Raw genomic sequence first — 20504 nt, 5'->3', positions numbered from 1 at the left:
ATTCCCTGTTCTTGCTGGTGAAGTGATCTCAACTAGAGGTGTAGGGGATACTGAGTCGGTGGTGATTATATTTTAATGGACATCTATTATGGCCATGTCCCTTTATTTTATTTTTAATCCGTACAGCAATGGGGCTAAGTAGATATTATTACCTACATTTTACAGATGATGAAACAGAGGCTCAGAGTTATTTAGCAATTTGGTTGAAAGCCAATCAATTAAGTGGCTGAAAGGGACACCTAATAAGTCACTCAACTATCAAGAAGGCCCAGGGCTGCCAGCCTTCAGAGCCTGTGCTCCTCCTTAAATTAAGCCTCACTGCCCATAGCAGTGACCATGGGACTAACTTATCTGCCATCCAAAAAATCATCTACGTCCCCAAGTCCTCAGGGCCATGGTCTGGCTCCTGACCAGCAGACTTGGGAGATCCCTCATTTCCTACTGGGAAGAGCTGCCTGGGAGGCTGACAAAAGGCCCCGGCCACAGCCCTTGACTCAGACGCTGAGGGCCATCTAATTGCTGGGCCCTGGTTCCCCTCTGCATTGCAAAAGCAGGTTGTCATTTCTTCGTGGCAAACCCCAGGAACTGTCTTTAATTCCAGGCTCTCAGGGAAGGGCAGAAACTGCAGTTCTTTCTCCCAGCCAAGGAGATGGAGCAAGACCATGGACAGCCTTTGCCAGAGAACATGTAATTTCCTTGGATTCACTGGCGACAGGCTGCACTGGGCGACAGCAGCCCCCACCAATCTTTGATTTCCTCTGTGTTAATCCAAGAGTCTGTTGTGTGACTTCAACTCCTGACATCAGTGTTCTCACTCCCACCCTGCCCTCTCTACTCCCAACCCAGCATCTAGAGTCCCCGGCCAACCCTCCAGGCAAGGACCAGCCTGCAGAGAGGCCTCCAAGAAACTGCCCTTCACCATTCCAAGAAACCCTGCCATCGTCTATAAGAACCCTGAAAGCAAACAACTGAACCCCTACACTCTACTCGCCCCCTTTCCAGCATGGAGTTTACGAAAAGAGACAGAGGGATGAAGAGGGAGAGGAAGATCCTATATTTGGGCCTCCTTCACCACTTCCTCCCCAACCCGCCCCGCTCCCCCGACTTTGGATGGATTGTGCTAACCTCAGCAGTGTGATGAATGGGGATTTGAGGAGGGGAAAGGACTTTGCTGAGCAAGGAGAAAAAGCATTTGGTGTGTTTGATTTGGTTTGCTGTTTGCCCTCAGGAAATCTGAGCTGGGTTCCCGAACATACCACAAAATGTGTCATCAAGACAACAGATGAATTCTCAAGCTTAGCCGAATGCAAAACTGGAAGCCAGAGAGGGCAAGGGACGCCTGGCTCCATGGGCAGCAGGGCTGGCCAAGGGTGCCAGAAGGGCTGAGATAAGAGACACTGGGTCCAGGTGTGACTGGCTTGTACCTCCCAGTCTCTTCCAGCCCAGTGTCCTCTGGCTCTTTGGCTGATGAGCTCAGACCCACTCAGGGATGGCCCACCAAGCAGACTAAACATATGTTCAGTAGCCAGCATGTCAGGGACACCCAAAAATGAGTATAAAAATAATTTTTGAAGGAATATGATATTTCCAAAAAAGCATCAAAGTAGTCATCATGGGCAAAGCCAGAAAATTATTGGTCCTCCTTATACTTATTTTATGGTTTGGAATTTTTACTTTGAGCTACATATTGGGGAGAGTGCAGACACCTTTTCAGGGCTTGTTGCTTCAGAAGTCCTAATCTGCCTGTTATAGTGCCTTGGGAACACATGTGCCCAAGAGTCTCCAAACCCACAGCTGCTGCCTGCTTGGCACCACTTTGATGACTTTCTCTACCCAAGAGTTCCAAGCCCACATACCCAACCTTCCTTCCTCTCTTACCCCAGCTCTTAATGACCCTGGCAACAGAGTCCTGCAGAGCAATGCTTCCCAACCTTTCTCATGTCACAGGACACAGAGAAACTGGCTCAGGGGCTCTGACTATCCCAGGGCCTGCTCAACTCACACCTGAGGCTGAAGGGATCCCTCAACAGCACACCTGGAAGCCACCTGGAACCCACCCCCTGACACCAGTGTGCTCTGCTGTCCACTGCCGACCCTTGGTAACCAGTTAGAGTAAGCAAGGCAGCTCTTAAATGCTGCTATCCCCTGCTTTTCCAGGGACCCCTTTTATAATACTTCATCCAGACCTGCCTTGCTAATAGGACTCTTCTAGTCCTGCCTCCAAAATGTACCTGCTTCCTCTTCTAGTCTTTTGGGTTATCTCCCAAATTAATGCCTGTCCAGGAATGGACATCAATTTAGTAGATAACCTAATACATTAAATGTAATGCATTTCACCATTAGCACATAAAGACAACTTAGTAGTAACTGGAGCCAAAGGAAACAGGCAACAAATGGGGAGGCATTTTTAAGTAAGTCTCTTGGTGTCCCCCAGATCACATTATTCAGTGTTCCATCTCCTGCATGGGTAACCTTGTGCTAGGGACACAACTGGCTGGAGGTCTGAGATCCTCTGTCACCACTGACTGTCTGGGCTAGGGGACCATGAGCACTGCTGGGTATGCTTCCTCATCTGTAAATTGACCTTACCAATCTCTGCCCAGCCTGCTCTCCAGAGCTGTGGTGAAGACCACACGGTATAGTGATGAAAGTATGTAGTAAATTACAAAGTCCGCTGTAAATAGTGGGGACCATATAATTTATTGTTTCCAAACTGGGACATTTTTGAGAATAAAAGAGGATACTATTAATAATCATGCCAGAACTGCAGGAGTCAACCAGGATGGTCCAGACAAGCCAGCACTTATGTCCTCCTTACTGACAAATACAAGAGATGTGCACAAAGGCGGGGCAGGCTATCAAAAAAATGGGCACTGGGACTCAGGAGACCCAGAGTTCAGTCCTGGCTTCCACACTTACTTGTCAAACCTCTCTGGGCTTCAGTGTTAAGTAAAATGGGGTAAACCCGGCCTATCAAACCTACAGAATTATCACGTGGATGAAATGAAACCCTAACCGTGAAAAGACTGAACCCTGCAAAGCTCTACGCAGATAAGAGATGCTGGTATCACGCTTCTGGGGGCTGTGATCAGGAGCACTGGGCGGCTGGGGCTATACCTCTGGGTGGGCGTAGGCTGCCGCCGCATCCCTCTGCAGGGCCGAGCGGATGTCTGGCATGCCATCTAGGATGTCACTGGAGCAGTTCTCTTTGCCTCGCTTGTTCATCTCAGTTCGAATTTCCTCCATGTCTTCTTTGATTTGCTCGTTTTCCTTGGTGAGGTTTTTAGAAACTTCCTGAGAAAACATTTAAAAAGAGGATCCATAAAAGTGTTTTGAAGACAAGCAGGAGACAGCAAATAGCCGTCTTCTGCTCAGCGCACAGAGACACAACAGACAGGCTGAGAAATGGGCCAACAGGTGACTGGGACCTGAGAGTGTGCCCAGCCCTGTGCTGAGGACCAGTGCCAGCTTCCCTGGTAGCATTTCCAGAGCAGCCCAGCTCTGGTGTGTCTAGCTACTGGAAATGCTGCCCAAACTACCATAATTTTTCTAATAGTAACATTGCCATGTCCCTGAGCCACCAGGACACCTGGCTCTTTTTCTGTCATTTCTATACAGTCCACCCTAACCCAGTGATGATGAACATTACAAAAAATTCCATTCACTTGCACCCCATACATGTGAACCGGTCACTCAATTAATAAAAGAAGGGTTTTCTAAGCAATTTTAGATGAGGTGGCCAAAAAGAAAAAAAAAAACAACTATTTAGTCTGCTTTTCTTTTTTTTTTTTTTTTCCTTTTTGTCTTTTTTCGTGACCGGTAACGGGATTGCAACCCTCATTGTCGCGCCTGTACCGCGACCGGCAACGGGATCGCAACCCTCGGTGTCGCGCCCGCACCGCACTCAACCAGTGAGCGGACCGGTCTCTACATGGGATCCGAACCCTCGGCGGGAGCGTCACCGCACTCCCAAGCACTGCACTTTACCGAGTGCGCCACCGGGCCGCCCAGTTTGATGTTTTTTTTTTTTTTTAGTCTGCTTTTCTAAAGAGCACAAACTGTTTCCCAGCACTTTAAAAAGCATCATTTGCATAGAAAATTGGTAGGCTGGTGTATTCATCCATTTCTGGTGCTAATAACAGAATACCTGAAACTTGGTAATTTATAAAGAATTGGAATTTATTTCTTACAGTTTGGAGGCTGGGAAGTCCAAGGTCCAGGGAATACATCTGTGAGAGTTCTTCATGGTGGGGTGACTCTCTACAGCAACTCAGGGTATTGCACGGCAAGAATGGGCCGAACACTCCATTTTGATCGACCCATTCACGAGGGCAAAGTCCTCACAATCTAATCATCTCTTAAAGGCCCCACCTTTCAAATACCATAATTGGATTTCCCACCCTCTTAACACTGTTACAATGGGGGTCAAATTTCCAATACATGAACTTTTGGGGAACACACTTAACCCATAGCAGCTGGCTTCAAACTTTCCTATTTACCTATCAAAACAGTTTCCCTCACTGACCCTCCACTTGGCAAATTAGCCATGGTCCAAACCTGGTCCATACCAAGAACGGCCAAAGCTACACTTCAACACTGGTCAGTACCTCCCAAGTGTCAAAGGTGCAGTGTGGCAGAAAGAAAGGCTCAAAATACCCTTAGGGTTCTTGTCTTGTGTGTGGGTGGGGAAGATGGCAACTATAACTGGGGAGAGACCAACCACATCAGGGTCTGTAAGTGGCAAAAGTGAGATTTCATTAGTTCTGGGCTGGAGGTGTCAGAGGCACCTTCCTGGAGAAAGTAAACGCTGAATGGGATTTGAATCATGAGAATGTTGTCAGTAGGCTTAGAGATGCCCTTTCTTCTCTAGTTATTTTTGGAGAAGTTTGACCACATAGAGGCACAACATTGTCCAACTTTGGCCTCCATCCTAAGGTTTCCATGAGCATCCAAATTTTTCAATGTGATGTTCTTCTTTGGGCCGTGTTTATGAGACTGGAAGAGGAAGCAGCCATGTAAAACAGAGGATGTGTTTGCTTTCCATCTTTCATTAACAAACAGACATGGGAAGTGTGAAAGCTTCTAGATCCTGCCAGGCATAGCCCTGTGGCCTGGTGAGATGCTACTACATCCTGGAGGAAAGCCACAGTGGCTCAGAGCCAGGGGGATGTGTACGTATTCAGGCAGACCATGACACACAGACACTGTGGCTCCAGTGGCTCCTACAGGAGCTGCTCAAAGGAGCCCAAATAGGTGCTTTTTAAAATAATCAGGCTCCAGACCCATCAGCCATGCCATTCTCATAGCATTTCATGGCAGGCCAAATTTTGAGCACTGGAAGGGCTCAATGTGTTCTACAGGGCTTAGGCCAAGCCAGCCTCTCTAAATTGCACAGAATTAACTGAGAGCTAAAGTGCATGAGAAAGAGATCTTGTTTCAAGAATACTTGGAATGAGTGGTGATACTGGGTGTGTAGTCATTCCTGATAGGGGTTATTGGGGCAGTCAAGTGCAATGGTTAAGAGCATGGATTCTGGAGGAAACTCTGTGGTTCACACCTCAGTGCTGCTATTGCTAGACCTGCGATCTCAGGGAAATTACTTAAACTCCCTTTGCTTCTGTTTCCCATCTGTAAAGTAGTAATAATACATTAGCACTTTCCCTATGGGTTGTTATGAGGATTAAATGAATATAATATATATGGATGTGCGTGGAATATGCTAAGTGGTTGTTAATTTCCACAGAATGTTACAGCTGGAATGGACCCCAGAATTCAAGCCTAACCTTTCATTTTACAGAGAGGAAACTAAGGCTCAGAATCGGAATGCGATTTGCCCAAGGTCATAAAAAAAAGCAGCAGAGCTGAGCTTCCTGGTCCTCACTTCTTCAGCTCACTTTCTAGAGCACTAAGAACATCAGGAGAGAGTCCTGACACTTGGCCAGCTCTCAGCAGCACCAAGCACATACAAGAAGGCAGGGAATACTCAGTTTGGTTTCAGGATATATGAGAGGGTATTCATATGCTGAGAAGTATAGAAATGCTGGACTCCCATAAATCCTCACTACTCTGCTTGTCCAGAGACCAGCAGCATTGGCATCATGTGGGATCTTGTAAGAAATGCAGATTCTCAGGTCCCACCCAGCCCTGCTGAACCAGAATCTGCATTTTAACAAGATTCCCAGGTGCTCTGCATACACATTAAAGTTTGAGAAGTGCTGCCTTAAATATAGGAAGCTTGGGGTGTAGATGCTGGAGAAGGGAGCAGAAATGTGTGAGAGAGGCTGTTGGACAGGAATCAAGTTCTTTCTGGGGCTGATGGAAAAGTTCCTGGTGCAGTTCACGCATTACTGGAACCCATAAGCACCTGCCAAGAGCAGCACCTGTGGCTGTCCCTCCCACAGCTCTCACATCCTAAGACAGACCACGAAGCCCAGCAGTGCAGGGATGTTGTGTGCTACTCTTCATTAACACACGAGTGTACTCCTTGCTGGCACTGAGGGGTCAAGCGTGAGCAGCACGGACGAGGATCCTGCCCTGGGGAAGACCACCCTCCATGCCATGAGGGGGTAGGCAGCAACAGATGAGTAAACAAAAAAACATCAACCAGTGAAAAGTGCTGCGAAGAAACTAAGTCAGGGCGGTGTGGCTGAGGCTGGTTGGTAACGCCTCTCTGAGGAGGGGACTGAAGTGTGACAACACCTGCTGCCCAGCCTGGACTCCAGTAAAAGTGCTGGTACCTCTGGGTACACTGGATGGCTTGGCCTAAGTATCTTTACTGTGGGAAAGAAGATCTTGCCTGACTCCTGAACACCTCGAAACATCAACATTGGTCCCTCCAATGAGGCTCTCACTGTGAGGCAAGGGGTCAGACCCCAGATCTTGGGGTTTCTAAGCCCCTAGAGAACACCCCTTCTCATTGATTTATAATCTCCAAACCCCTTTCTGGCTTCAGTGAGGAGCCATTATTCTGGATTTGCACAGAGGAGGGCTTGAGGCAGGCCTGGCCCTGACGACGCAGAGGAGCATATGCTTTACTCCCCTCACGGGAACGGCAAAGCCCGCCAGCCGCCTGAATAAACATGGGGCTGGCGGTGGCATCACCCCATCAGCCTGCTGGCTGAGCCAGCTGGTGTCCCACAGGGCAGCAGCAGCAGCTGCCCCTCCATGGCCACCCCCCACACCCAGCTACCTCCAGCCTGGGGGTACTGGCTTTGTAGAGCTCCCCGACCCCTCCCTGGGGCTCTGCTTCCCTCACACCAAGGACCTTTTGGGGGACATTTCTCAGGAGGCTCAAGGGATGCCACCCATGCAGGGTGCTCTCGCTCCTCCCTGGCAGACAGGTGAACACCATGACCTCATGCCTCAGGCTCTTCACCTCCAGGGCAGCTGCAACCGTGACATTTACGGTGTGTGCAGCTTGGCTCGTGGGCAGTGCAGGCAGTGAGGTGGAGGAGGTGGGAAGGGTGCCTATCTGGCAGGAGTGAGCAAAACAAATGGCCCTGCCAAGGATCCCGGTGCTGTGAAGAGCAGAGATGGGAGGAGGGATGAGGAGCCAGCAGATAAGGGTGGGGACAGAAGGCTGCACACAGCCAGCTGAGGCAGTTAAAGATCTGGAAACTGTGTCATGACTGCTTGGGCTAGGCAGAGCCAAGGAACTGAGAGGTGTTCACAGAACAAATGCCACAGGCTGGAGGGGCATCAGAGGGTGTCTGCTGAGAGCAAGCCCATGTTGTCAGATGGGGACAGGTGTCCAGTGCTGACCACAGCCAGATGTGCAGATACCAGAGGGGAGGAAGTGTGCAAACGAGGCACGGCTCTGGGCCGAGGGCATCTGTTATGGTGGAGTTGGAGTCCAGCTGGCAGTCAGCACTAGCCAGCACGTTTGGTCAGAACACAGTTTTAACAAGCCCTCAAGCCCAACACTAGACATGCAGATTTGGGGAACAGGCACGGGGAAAGGCTGTTTTATGGGTACGAACTGTATCCTGACCCTGTCCAGCTCTGGGACAAGTATATGTGTGCCTGGGTGAGATTGTGTAGCAGCTTAAGCTAAAACCATGGGGACCAGGGGGAAGATGATCATGGAACAGAGCTCTGGCAGTTCTCTGTGGTCTTGTTTTCCTGACAAGAACCAGGGATGGGGGAAGGTGCAGGCTCTGGCTACCAGGTGTGAAACCCACCCCACTCACAGCCTGGTATGTAACCATGTAAGGCAAAAAGGAACAATGACACCCACTGCACCCAGGCTGGGTATGGAGAATGGGTGAGGGCTGTATGTGACACAATGCCTGGCACCAAATAGGGCTTGAGGTGTGTGCGTGGGGCTGGAGTGAGATGGACCCTTGGGATCTCAGAAGCAAGTCCACAGGTGGAAAGGGAAAGGGAGCTAAGGCTTGGTGAGCCTGGGGCAGGGAGGAAGGAAAGCACCTGAGGCTGGGGTGTGGTACAGAGACACACTAGACACCTGTAGGACGAGACTAAGATAGACTGCAGGTGAGCCAAACCTTGACCCCAAGTCACACAGCAGGCCCTTGCCACCATGTCCAGGGAGGCTGCCTGGGAAACCCTGTAGTGTCAGGACCCACCAGGAGATAGCTGGATGTGCACAGGGCTTGCATGCAGATGGCAAGCCTGAGGGCGGAGGACACGGTTCCTGGTGGGAGTGAGGTGGACCCATGGGGGTAGGGCTCACAGTTCCCGTCAGCTTGCCCTGCCCTTCCCCCACCAAGCCCTCTAGGACACGACTAGGACCAGATGGCCTGGGACAGCTACCCCAGCTGACAGCTGTCCCCAGCCGCTGGTAAGAGAGCTGGATGGGGAGAACAGCTGGAAACAGCCGGTGCTCCTAATGGTAGGGCAGGCCGGCTGCAGCGCAATCCCTCTGACCACAGCTGATGGACACCAGCAGTCAGGTCTGGGCTCAGGGAGCCACCAGCTGCCGCATTCAATCGCTCACCCAACCAAACAGCTGTCGAGCATCTATTCCACATCAGGTGCTGGGCAAGGACCTTAGAAACAAAGACGACTTAGGCCCAAGTTGCCCTTGGAAGTCCAGAGCCTGGAAGGAGGGTCTGACAAGTAAAGAGCAAGAAGTCCCAGACCTCTGATGAATTTCTATATTAGGGGTAACTGCACCCCTTAAAATACAGCCACATGATCTCTCACATCCTGGCAGCTATAAACTTTTCCTAGACCAGCAGAGGGAGAGCTGACTCTTAGAGGGTCTGACAAGTAAAGAGCAAGAAGTCCCAGACCTCTGATGAATTTCTATATTAGGGGTAACTGCACCCCTTAAAATACAGCCACACGATCTCTCACATCCTGGCAGCTATAAACTTTTCCTAGACCAGCAGAGGGAGAGCTGACTCTTATACCTTCAGTCTCTTTAGCCAAGAAGAAAACCTTATATTCCACAGTGGCAAATTAGATTTGAAATATATATAACCCCAGGAGAGGTAATATATTGGCTTGAACTCAGAGTAAGATGTAAATTGAATTAAATAATGTTAGAGTTGAAATGTATCTTAGAAACACTGCCTCTAAGCCCCTGCCTTTACACAGACGAGAACACTGTAGTGAGACAGGGTGAGCGATTCTCCTCTGAAGTGACTTACAGCAAACCCTTCTGAGAAAGCAAATTTGGTTGGGAGAGAGAGTGAGCACTTGGGGTGTTTAGATGGGAGTGGAAGGTGGGAGGAAAGGGAAGCTTGGAAAGAGACAGCTCCCTAACTCACAGCCAAGCCTGCACACATGAAAATTACATTTTCCTATTGGTTGGTGAAAAGATATGTCCCCTGGGGTCAGGAATGCTCCTTTGATCTTGCCTTCCAGACCAGAAATACAAAAGCCACCAATCTTTAGGTTTAGGGGAGAACCCTCAGTAATGCCTGTGCCAGCACATTCTGGGGAGTAGGCCAGTTCTGGGGCTGGTAAATCCATCATAGACTTTAAATCTTCCTTGGATGCAACATTATCAAAGGAAAGGGCTTTGGCTAACACACAAGGCTCTGTGGTGCCCATCTGTGTTCTTGGATGGAGTCTGCAAATTCCAGCAGGTAGGTGCAAGAGAAAGTCACATACCAGGAGGGGCAAAGCTTTAGCAACAGAAATTACACTACGGAAAGCTTGTAGGCATGCATTTATTTTAAGAGCACAGGATATGCACTCACACATACACAAGGGCACATGTGTACACAGTCATAAGCATATCCAAGTACTTATAAACATTTACAGGTATCCTGCAGCTAAGTGGGGGTGGGGCGTTTCTTCACAAAGATTTGCAATTTTTATGGGAATGACTTAATCCAGCTAAAGACTTGGTGCTAGAAGAGATTATTTTAATGATCTGTCCCCCTCTGTTTGTCTTTTTCTCCACTTCAGTAATAAATCTGCCCTTGGAAGCAGAATGTGGTACTTGGTGTTGTAGCCCATGCGTCTAGTTCTGCTTCCTCCAGAATTCTTTTTCAGGCCTGGGCAGCCTAAAAGACTTTGGGTCTCTGGGTGCCCTCAGAGCTCAGGGTGATAGTCTTTTCTTGAGCTGAATCAGTGCCACAGCCAGATCTATGAGCAATGAACAGGTTTTGTCTTTGCCTTTGGAAGCTACAGGCTTTCCTTCTAGACTTCTAATGCCCATCTCTCCTGGCACCTATGCTCTGGCCCACCACCCCCAACTCCAACACACACCCACACTTCTTTCATCCCCTTCCCAGCCACTCACAGGAGAGGGCCAGCTGAGGTCTGCCCTTGGGCTCTTAACTACCTTCAGCGTTTCTTTTTCCTGGACAACTTCTAAAATTGGTGCAGGAGGTTTCAGACCTCTTCCAGATGAATAAGAAAGATGTTTGTGGAGTTAAATTTCTGGAACACAGTGAAATGACCCCACTAAGATATACCCTCCAAAGTGTCAAAAATTAAAAAGCCTGACAAAATCAAGTGTTGGTGAGGAGGTGTCTGGAACTTTCATACCCTGCTGGAAAGAGTATAAACTTGTCCTACCACTTGGGGAAACAGTTTAGCAATATCTCTTAAAGTTGAATGTAAGTATAACTAATGACCCACTAATTCCATTCCTACTCATATACCATAGAGAAATGCATGCAGGTATGCACCACGGTGTGCACAGGGATGTTCATGGGGCTATTATGAATTATGAAACTAGAAACAACCTACGCATCAATCATCAGATAAATAAATTGAGGTGTATTCATACATAGAATACTACACAGCAATAAAAATGAATAAACCACAGACAGTAAAGCAACATAGGTAAATATTAAAAATTAAAAGTTGTGTGAAAGAAGCCCAACACACACACACACACACACACACACACACACACACACACAATTCTATAGGATTCTATATATTTAAAGTTCAAAGACAGGCAAAACTACTCTATTTAGTATATAGTAAATGCATTCTTAGATGATGAAACTATAAGGAAAAGCAAGGAAGATGATTAACGTAAAAGTCAGGGTAGTTTCCCTTCAGGGAAGGGGTGAGAGAGGGCATGTGGGGGGCTTTTGGGATGTTAACACTGCTCTATTTCTTGAGCTTGATGGTAGTTACATGGGTATTTGCTTTATAATAATTTGTTAAGCTGTACAGTCATTGTCTATGCACTTTTCTATACATGTATTATTTTTCACGATTTAAAACAAAAGCTTAACCAAACTCATTCCACTAAGCAGAGCTCCCAGAGCTGATTTTACCAGGAGGTGAGACTCTGAATAGTTCAGATTTCATTTCTCTCTCTTTCCTTCCTCTTTCATCTGCAAATGGAGTTTCCATTCCCACATCCTCCTGTATACCCAGCGTGGAACTGTGGCTATATCCTATATGCGTATGCCCGCGTATAGTGCCAAGCACCGATCTTACTCTGGGCAGAATGCCTCTCTGCTCTGACCCTTTTTGTCCTGTCTGACCTCCAAAGAACTCCCATTGGGATTCAAGAATATCCAAGGACCAGGAACAGAATTTCATTTCCATTCCTCCTGCAGAGCCAGGCTGGAGAGAGTGTTTTTTCCATTTACCTAACATTCTGCCTTTTCGATTATTGTGGGCTGCAGACAGTCAGCTGGCATGAGCTAGGAGACGAACTCAAGCCAAAATACAGTGCTGCACTCTTCAGGCCTAGGGGCCCGGACCCATCCGACCACTCTTACTGTCATATCACAGAACCCTATTGCTTTGCACTGCCTCATTTTGGGAAAACTCCTATGGGGTGGGACCTTTCCTAATTCAAGGTTAATCTTATTTAATTGGACTAAGAGATACAGTCACAGTTCTGCCTAGAAATTCCCTTGGAAGAGCTATTGTTTTAAGTTCTGGTTAGGAAAAACTGATGCTTACAGGGCAGACAGCAGTGATTCGAAGAAACTTATGGGGTTGATTAGAAAGAGCCCTTGACCAGGAACCAGAAGGCCTGAGCCCCAGGCCTCACTTCCTCACACTGTGATCTTAGACAAGTCGTCTAATTTCCAAGGGTCTCACTCTGCCCAATTCACAAGAACAAATGGGTCAAATGTGTATGAAATGCTTTAAAAACCATAAAATACTATGTAAATGTAATAGATTATTTATTATTATAATTATTTTTATTATAAAGGACCAGTTTTTGCTACTAAATATAACAGTTTTGAAAAAGAGAATACTCTCATTGATGTAACTAAGATTGTTTTTGCCAAAAACCCAGTTATTGTGTGCCTGCACAGAAAATACCATCCTGCTGGGGCATTGGCATTGCATCAAATTCACCCACACTCCTACCCTTGGCCAGCAGAAACGGTTGAGCTGATAGACAAGGCTGGAAATAGGTTGTGGCCTTTGAACAGAGCCCAGCCGACCGGCCTTCCCAGAGGCTGAGTGCCTAATGTTGGCCTCTGAGCAAGCGCTGTGCTCTCCCCTGGAGCTATCTTCTCCAGGCTGTGTTCTCCAGACAGAATAAAAATCATGTGGCTGCCAAGGTCAGGTGAAAGCAGAAGAGGTGGCTGTCACCTCTGTTCCTAGAAAAATGCAATCCTTTTCTTAAAGGAGCATTGCATTATTTGAATGGTTCGGGGCCTGGTGAAACAGGCACTTTCCAATATTGGACCCTGGTTTAATTGCTTTTGAACCCATCTGAAAGAATCAGAAAGTGGTTTGGAATATGAGAAAGAGTCCCAAGCCTGCATGGAATCTGTTGATAATAGGATGGTGCTGACCATTCCCAATCTCATCATTCCGGTTGTCAATGGTGGGGAAGGAGAGACTCAAGATGCCTAGTGGCCTAGTTCTCTTAGGGAGCCTGTGGAGGAGAGTGGACAGAAAGCGAGGAGAGGACTGATGTGGTCCTGTCGGCCACCTCTACCTGCCAACAAAGCTTGGGCTCTGGATGAGCCAAGCCTGAGGGTGGGGGGAGAAGGAACTGGTGTTCACTTTCTGGGAACATTTTTAGGAGTGCAAGGAGTGTGCCGAAACCAATCCCTGTAACTACAACGTTTCTACATCTTTGTCCCAGATCTCCTGGCAAAGCAATGTGGGAATGTTTGCCCCCAATCTCTCCTTTCTCATAACCCAAGTGCCTCACTTAATTTAACCATTTCAAAGTATTTTCATGATAAGTGCTCCTTCTATACCCTCAGCAATCATACAAAGTAGACAGAGTACCATTCCCATTTTACAGATGGAGCAGATAAGATGTGCTGCTTCATAACAGGAGACAAGGAGTAACTCACTTTCCTGACTGCTAGGCTGGCGCTCTTTCTGCCATGAACTACTTTTTCACATCCTAAATCTACTAATCACCCATCAAGGAAACTCAGCTCATCCATGATAGACCAGAGTAACTCACTTTCCTGACTGCTAGGCTGGCGCTCTTTCTGCCATGAACTACTTTTTTCACATCCTAAATCTACTAATCACCCATCAAGGAAACTCAGCTCATCCATGATAGACCCCAGAAACCTACTTTTTCATAAGAAATATTGATATGTTTACTGGCATTCAGATTAAATTTACCACTTAAGAGTAACTCTAAAATTTAAAGAAATGGATTTCTACTTGAAGCAGCAGCTCTTTGAGTCAATATTTCAAGGATCAGTCCAAGAAGTGAATGCCAGTCAATGAAACATACTCACAAGCTTCTCATCAATAAGGCTGAATGATAACCATTATTTTGTGGTGATTAAATGATTCCTCATCTATATGTTAAAATACTACAGCAACAAAATAATGTCAACATTATTACTGTGTCTATAACAACTCCTAGCTCCCATGATCACATCATATGCCACTAGATGAAAATGATGGCACCCGCTGTACATCCCTCTGGAACACAGTCAGAATAATGTGATGTCTTTGTCTATGACAATTACACTACTGGTCTATTCTTCGTGGGTGTAACCAGCCTGAATGTCCAGTAGGGAACACTATTTATTACTAATCATTTTTATGTCTTCTTTCTCTAAAATAGATTTAAGATGGATTCATATATATATACACACACACAGGCATGCACCAGAACAATTAAAGAAAATAGCAACCAAATACCCAGGAGGCAGAGGACTCTACCTTAAAACTGGAAATAAAATACTTATTGTACTTTAACATTTCATTTATCTCTGAGTTCCCTGGAAGTCAAGGTAAAAATAGAAATACATCGGTTATATGGTTCTTATAGATGAATAAATAGAAGATATTTATCTTTTTTTTTTTTTTAATCTTTTTTCGTGACCGGCAACGGATCGCAACCCTCAGTGTTGCGCCCGCACCGGACCGGGACCGGCAACGGGATCGCAACCCTCGGTGTTGCACCCGCACCTCGCTCAGCCAGTGAGCGGCTGGTCTGTATATGGGATCCGAACCCTTGGTGGGAGCGCCGCAGCGCTCCCAAGCGGCGCACTGTAGCAGTGCGCCACCGGGCCGGCCCAGAAGATATTTAACATTTCTACTTCACTGATTCTCTCTGCCTCCAAGAATTTGGCTTTATTTGGAATGGATGTTTTATATATATTTTTTTCCTTTCCAAAGAACAGAATGGGTTAAGTCTAGTAAGGGCACATGCTTTATGAAAAAATGTTGTGGGAAGTTGGATATTCTTTTGGATTTGATCAAGAGAAAGATATGGAAACCAGAGTCTCCCTTACCTCCTCCAGTTTATCCACTCGCCCCACCAGTTTGGTGGTGACTGAATGTAGCTTCAGGAGATCCAGGCCATAGAAAGCTCCTTCCAACATGTCTATGATTGTGGAGAGCTAGGAAACAAGGGCAAGGGGTTAGTCCAGGGCTGGGGCATACAGACCACAGTGGGAGAAGCTTCCTTTCAGATCTCCATGTTGGAAGCTTGACAGGGAAGCCACTAGCCAGAAATTGAGAGGTGGCCCTCAGAAACGCGTTTGTGTAGGCAGGTGGGGATGCTGACAAGCACAATGGTGTATGTGTATTCTGCCTTCTAGAATGTTTGGGTAAGAATATGGGAGAATCCTACAAGAACAAGTAAACTTGAGGTCTAGACACCTTCACAAACTTTTTATGACTCTTTTATGAAATCTGTCAATTGCGTGCACATCAATCTTTCCTACTAGACTTTGAGCTCCTTCAAAGTAGCATCTATTTCTTCATCTCTTACCCCAAGATATCTAGCATGGTACCTGGCCCATAACAGGTAATCTATAAATACTCAACAAAGTGGCTATAAATGTTAATACTTTGAGGATATGCTTCTGAAACACTCAAGTTCATTGTCTACTAAAGGCCCTAGAAGGCACCAACAGGTTTTCCTTAGCATGAAAAGCTAAACTGACCCTGTGGTAAAGGAGACCCAAAAGCCCATTTTTGAGATTGCAAGCTGCCATAAGGCATCCAGCCCTCTCAGTTTTTTTCAATACTGTCCCTCCTGCCAGCACAGAGCCACTGGAAGGAAGGTGGCCAAAGCTCTAGTGGCATCCAGGGCATACAGACTGCAGGCAAAGGGGACAGATGAGAGATGCTTAAACGGAACCTCCCTGCCAAGGGCCAGTCCCTATAAGAGTTTGCTGGGCCACACTTTTGCAATCTCTGCTTCCCACTCATCTTCCAGCCTTGTTTCAAAATGAAGAATTCCATGTACAAAATATGCATGTTTAGAAGAAGAGCCTTCTTCTCCCCACGGGAGGAAGATAGCTGAACCTGGCTAATGGTCATGGAATGGTAGCTGGTTAGTATGTACTATGAGGATTTTCTGATTCCTAATAGAAATTTTGCCTGATGTTGTTCTAGAATTCCCCGAGTCCAATCATATAACCAGGTGGCTGTGGCACTTGGTTCAGAAAGTAGTTTCATGGCAGAGCTGCAGATCTGAGTAATGCAGCTAAATCCTGGGATGTTCTTTATACTGGTAAAAGAGCACTCTGCTTAAAGAGATATCAGTGACTACAAGTCACTAAGTGAATACCAGGTGCCAGGCACAGCAGTAGCACTTGACATAGTCATTCATTCATTCATTTGCATAGTCATGCCTAACTGAATGTCAGGCATGGTGCCAAGAACTCCATAGCTGCCATCTCATTGATTCTCACAACCTCATGAAGTAAATGTTCAAAGAGACTGAGATCAGACAAGTTAAATAACTTGAGCAGAATTATACAGCAATGATCTGAACCCAAGTCCACCTGACTCCAAAACAAGCTCATTCCACCACCCTACACTGCAAGTGAAGGCAGTAGTGTGGGACCAGATAAAACCCTCAGCCAATCAGTGGGGCTGCCCAGGGAGGGCCTGAGCTTCCCCACCCTATGGAGCATGATCACAGGATCACAGTTTGAGGACCTGGCCTAGAGCAGGCCCCTGGGCCACCCCAGCCCTTGTGCTGAGAACAAAAAGGCTCACTCCTTTCTGTGTTTCTTTTGCCTCTTCAGGATGCATGCTGGGCTGACAGTAAATCATGGTAGCAATTTTCCTGGAGAAGAATGCCGAGTTCTTTGGCCAGCTGGGCCTGGCAGCTGGTCCCAGGCTAAGCCTCCCTAGCTCCACAAGGAGGGGCAGGCACATTTTGCTCTCAGCATCTCCCTCAGACACCAGGGCTGAAATGACCAGTTTGTCAGAACATCAGCCTTGGATCCATACACAAGACTCTGGGAACCAGGGCCTGACCTCCTTCAAAGGCCTTACAATCCCTAGCAATGGCCCTGCTGGACTCATGGGTCCCTATGGTGCCCTCTGATCCATGGCATTGCCCACACCAGGTCCTACCTTCAAGTTCTTGCTGTCTGCCTCCCGCAGTTTCTGGAGCCTGAAGTCTCCCTCACAGGGATTGAGGGCAGATGGGGGCGCGACACAGGCACACTTGCAGGATGAGCCTGAGGTGATGGTCTCCACGGTGTAGAAGTCTTCTTTCCTGGAGGCCCCTGCGTTGATCCTTTGGCAGGCATCTCGGCTCAGGGGTCTCACCACACACTTACACTGACAGTCCGAGCCCTCAGACACAGCCTTGACCTTGTCATAGTCCCCCAGCAACTAGAAGCACACAGAGAAAATGGGTTGGGGAAGGTATCAAACACAAGTGCCAGTCAGGCTCCTGAAGGAAGCTCTTTATCTACTTTGTCAAATGTCCTGCTCTATCTGGAGACCTCGGACCACTCTGAACCATGGAGTGAATAGGTCATCGCCATGCAATTTGCTGAGTCTGATATTTCCATGACGGCACTCAGAGTTCAGCTCTCTTCGTTTGTCTTGGAAAGTTGTGTATTTCTCAGGGAGCCTTAGCCTTTCATCATTTAAAGGAAAAAAAATAAATAAGCCCCATCATTCTTCCAATAGCCCTTGCCTTCAGCAAGAATCCCGGTGTAGATCAAAAAAGGAAAAGGAGAAGGGGTTGATGGAGGGATTAGAAAGTTGCTATCCAAGTTTGAAGACTTCTGGCTTCCCTCCTCATTGGTTCATTTCATTCATTCATTCATTCAGTGCCTTCTAGGGATTGTGGGAGGTGCTGGGAGAGGTAAGGAGATGGACCAGATGGACAGCTGCTCTCAAGTGCATGTGGCACATAAATACCAGTCATACGGAGTAGAGAGTGACAAGTGTAGACACAGTGCAGTGGGAGCTAAGAGTGCCTCCAACTGGGGACAAAGGAAGACTCCTTGGAGGAAATGTTATTTGATCTGAGCCTTGAAGGATGGGTTAGTTTTGGAAAAAGGGAGTAGGGAGGAGAGAGACGGGTCCAGAAGACAGTAAGGTTTACTCAGCCTAAGTGTTCATGTGGCTCCTAGAACAGCTTCTTAATCCAAACCCCAGGCCAAAACCAGGACAGCAAACTGGCAGCGTTTGCTGCTTCTACAATACTAAACATTTCCTTCTGAGCATGTGCCTCTGCCAGCCTCTCCAGGAGGAAAACACGCAACAGTAGGCTTTTTGGAGCCCCCATTCTGGGTACTTCCTGGGAATCACCCCCCCACTCCCACCCCGAGTTCCTTTCCAACAGACCCTACATCCCCAAAGCCAAGACTCTCTTCCTAGGCAGGCAGAAGGGTTTCCTTGGCTTGACTAATGATCCTGGCAGGCAGGCAGGCTGGCAGACAGGCATTGAGCTTGAGTAGAAATGTTCCTTGGGATGCTGGGGGGAAGAAGGCATGTAATGTTTTCCTTGCAAAGGTTGGGTTTCTGCTAATACTAACATTTGTTTTAGGGCTGTTGTCAAATAGAGAATGGATCAGAGGAAGAAGGAGGTGTAGTTCAGGGTGACTGAAGCAGCTGGTCTGCATGGGCTGATAGTAAATCGTGGCTGTCTACTTTCTGAAACTCTGCCTAGATTCCTACATAACCCTGCTCTGAGAACCCGGGGTGGATGCCTTCCTTTCAGGAGGCTCAGGTTTCAGAAAAGCTTTTGTTGACGGTGTTCCAGAATCCCAATGTGAGGGATTTTTACGTCTTTTCAGTTGAGGGGTCAGTATGAGGTTATGGGTGGGTATAAGGCATATATTAGCATAATTATTAAAGGAAGAGTGAGGAGACTGGTGTTTAATAAATCCCCAAGTGGAGGTGATCACTCTTTCTACAGGAAGGACACAAGACCCAGTCCAAGGGCTTAGTGGAGATGCAGGCAGCACTATAGGGATCCTTGCTCAGACATCCCTCATCCCAAGGACTATGGTGACACCCACCATACATCATCATGCCAGCTCTGGAGAGCGTGGAATAAACAGTCTAGAGAGACGGTGCTTTCCAGTCATGAGATCTGGGCTGAGGATTGTCAGAAGGCCTGGCTCTACCCATGCTAGTGCTCTTCAGCAGTACGGTCCTTATTGATAGAATGGGTATCAGGGTGTTTTGAGGACTGAGTCAGATAAAACAAGCACAAGTGCTTTGTAAACAGACATGTTACGAAGCCCATCACTGTCATCTGTAACTTGGCCCCACTGTCTACCAGACCTGCATGGAACTGCATTCCCATTGTACCCTCGCAGTACACCGGTCCTGTTGTCGGTCGGGCCCTCTGTTTTGGGGTCACCTCACATTTATCACACATGTTGCTCTTCTGTCCTCTCCCCATGCTTCTGCCTGAGTGTCTCATCCTATGCCATAAAAATATCTCCCCATGGGTTGCGCCATCTGCCTCCTGTCCAACATACACGCCTGTTTTCACATTCCAGTTCTGACAAACAGCTACCCAGACACGAGAGACTTTTCACAACCCTTAAACCAAAAAAAAAAAAAAAAAATTTTTTTTTCTTTCTTCTCAGAGTTGTGTGGAGTCTTCCCTTCCTTCTCTCCGTTCTCCTGATTCAGTAACCTTGAAAGACCCCATGATTTTGAGAGGAGGACCCACGTCCTTCCATTTAAGAAAATGTTCTTATAAATGAAAGCAAATATTCTTCCCGTAGATAATGGAAGGGAAAACGGCCGCCCCCAAACGCTTCAGCAAGGACCACATTCTGGTTCTTGCCACCAGGGCAGCCGGGACGGTCAGGGGACGCGGCATCCTACCTGAGATAAAACGTTCTCCTGGTTGTCAGCCTCGTTTTGCAGAGTCTCATCCTCCGTGGGCGGCACCGTCTGCATCTCTGGGGGCTCGCTCATGCTTGTGGGAGCAGGGCCGGACCCCCAGCCGGGAGCCACGACCAGAGCGAAGCAGAGAACTAGCAGCAGGCGCGTGGCCATGAGGGACGCGACAAGGGGGGGGCTCGGCCCCTTCGGAGAACGGCTGGGGTCGGGGGTCTCAGCGAGTACTGAGGCGAGAGGGTGTCCCGTCGGCGGCTGCTCAGAGCGCCTTCTAAAGCTGGGTGCGGCTGAGCGGGCCAGGAGGGTGCGCCTCGGAGACCCTGGGCATCTCCTTCCCGACGCCAGCAGCCCCTGGACTGTGCAGCCCCAAGGGAGAGCGAGACGCAGGGTAGGAAGAGGTGACCGAGAAGGAGGAGGCGGGCACGGGCTACCCGAGCGCGTCGCCCGCTGGAGAGGGCTCAGGTGGAAGGCAGGCGTCCGGGCAGACGCAGGCTGTGCGCGCCGGGGCGGGCGGCGGGGAGCCGCGGCACAAGGGACCCGGCGCGGGGCGG

The 20504-nt window shown here is 48.0% G+C and overlaps 1 protein-coding gene across 1 annotated transcript in view; it reads right to left on the bottom strand.

Annotated features, from left to right (window-relative positions):
• OLFML2B (olfactomedin-like 2B) overlaps positions 1-20498 on the bottom strand; it is a 35265-nt gene extending 14767 nt beyond the window's left edge. Inside the window, exons 1-4 of the mRNA XM_008573558.1 lie at positions 19939-20498; positions 17209-17472; positions 15126-15233; positions 3118-3294 (exon numbers count right to left, since the gene is read on the bottom strand). Coding sequence (XP_008571780.1) covers positions 3118-3294; positions 15126-15233; positions 17209-17472; positions 19939-20112 — 723 coding nt within the window. The 5' untranslated portion in view covers positions 20113-20498. The remainder of the gene's footprint in view (positions 1-3117; positions 3295-15125; positions 15234-17208; positions 17473-19938) is intronic.
• Between the last annotated feature and the right edge of the window lie 6 nt (positions 20499-20504).

Source organism: Galeopterus variegatus, unplaced genomic scaffold (assembly GCF_000696425.1).
Source record: "Galeopterus variegatus unplaced genomic scaffold, G_variegatus-3.0.2 Scaffold933, whole genome shotgun sequence".
Classification (NCBI taxonomy): Eukaryota; Metazoa; Chordata; class Mammalia; order Dermoptera; family Cynocephalidae; genus Galeopterus; species Galeopterus variegatus.
This window is presented reverse-complemented; position numbering and strand designations above follow the sequence as displayed.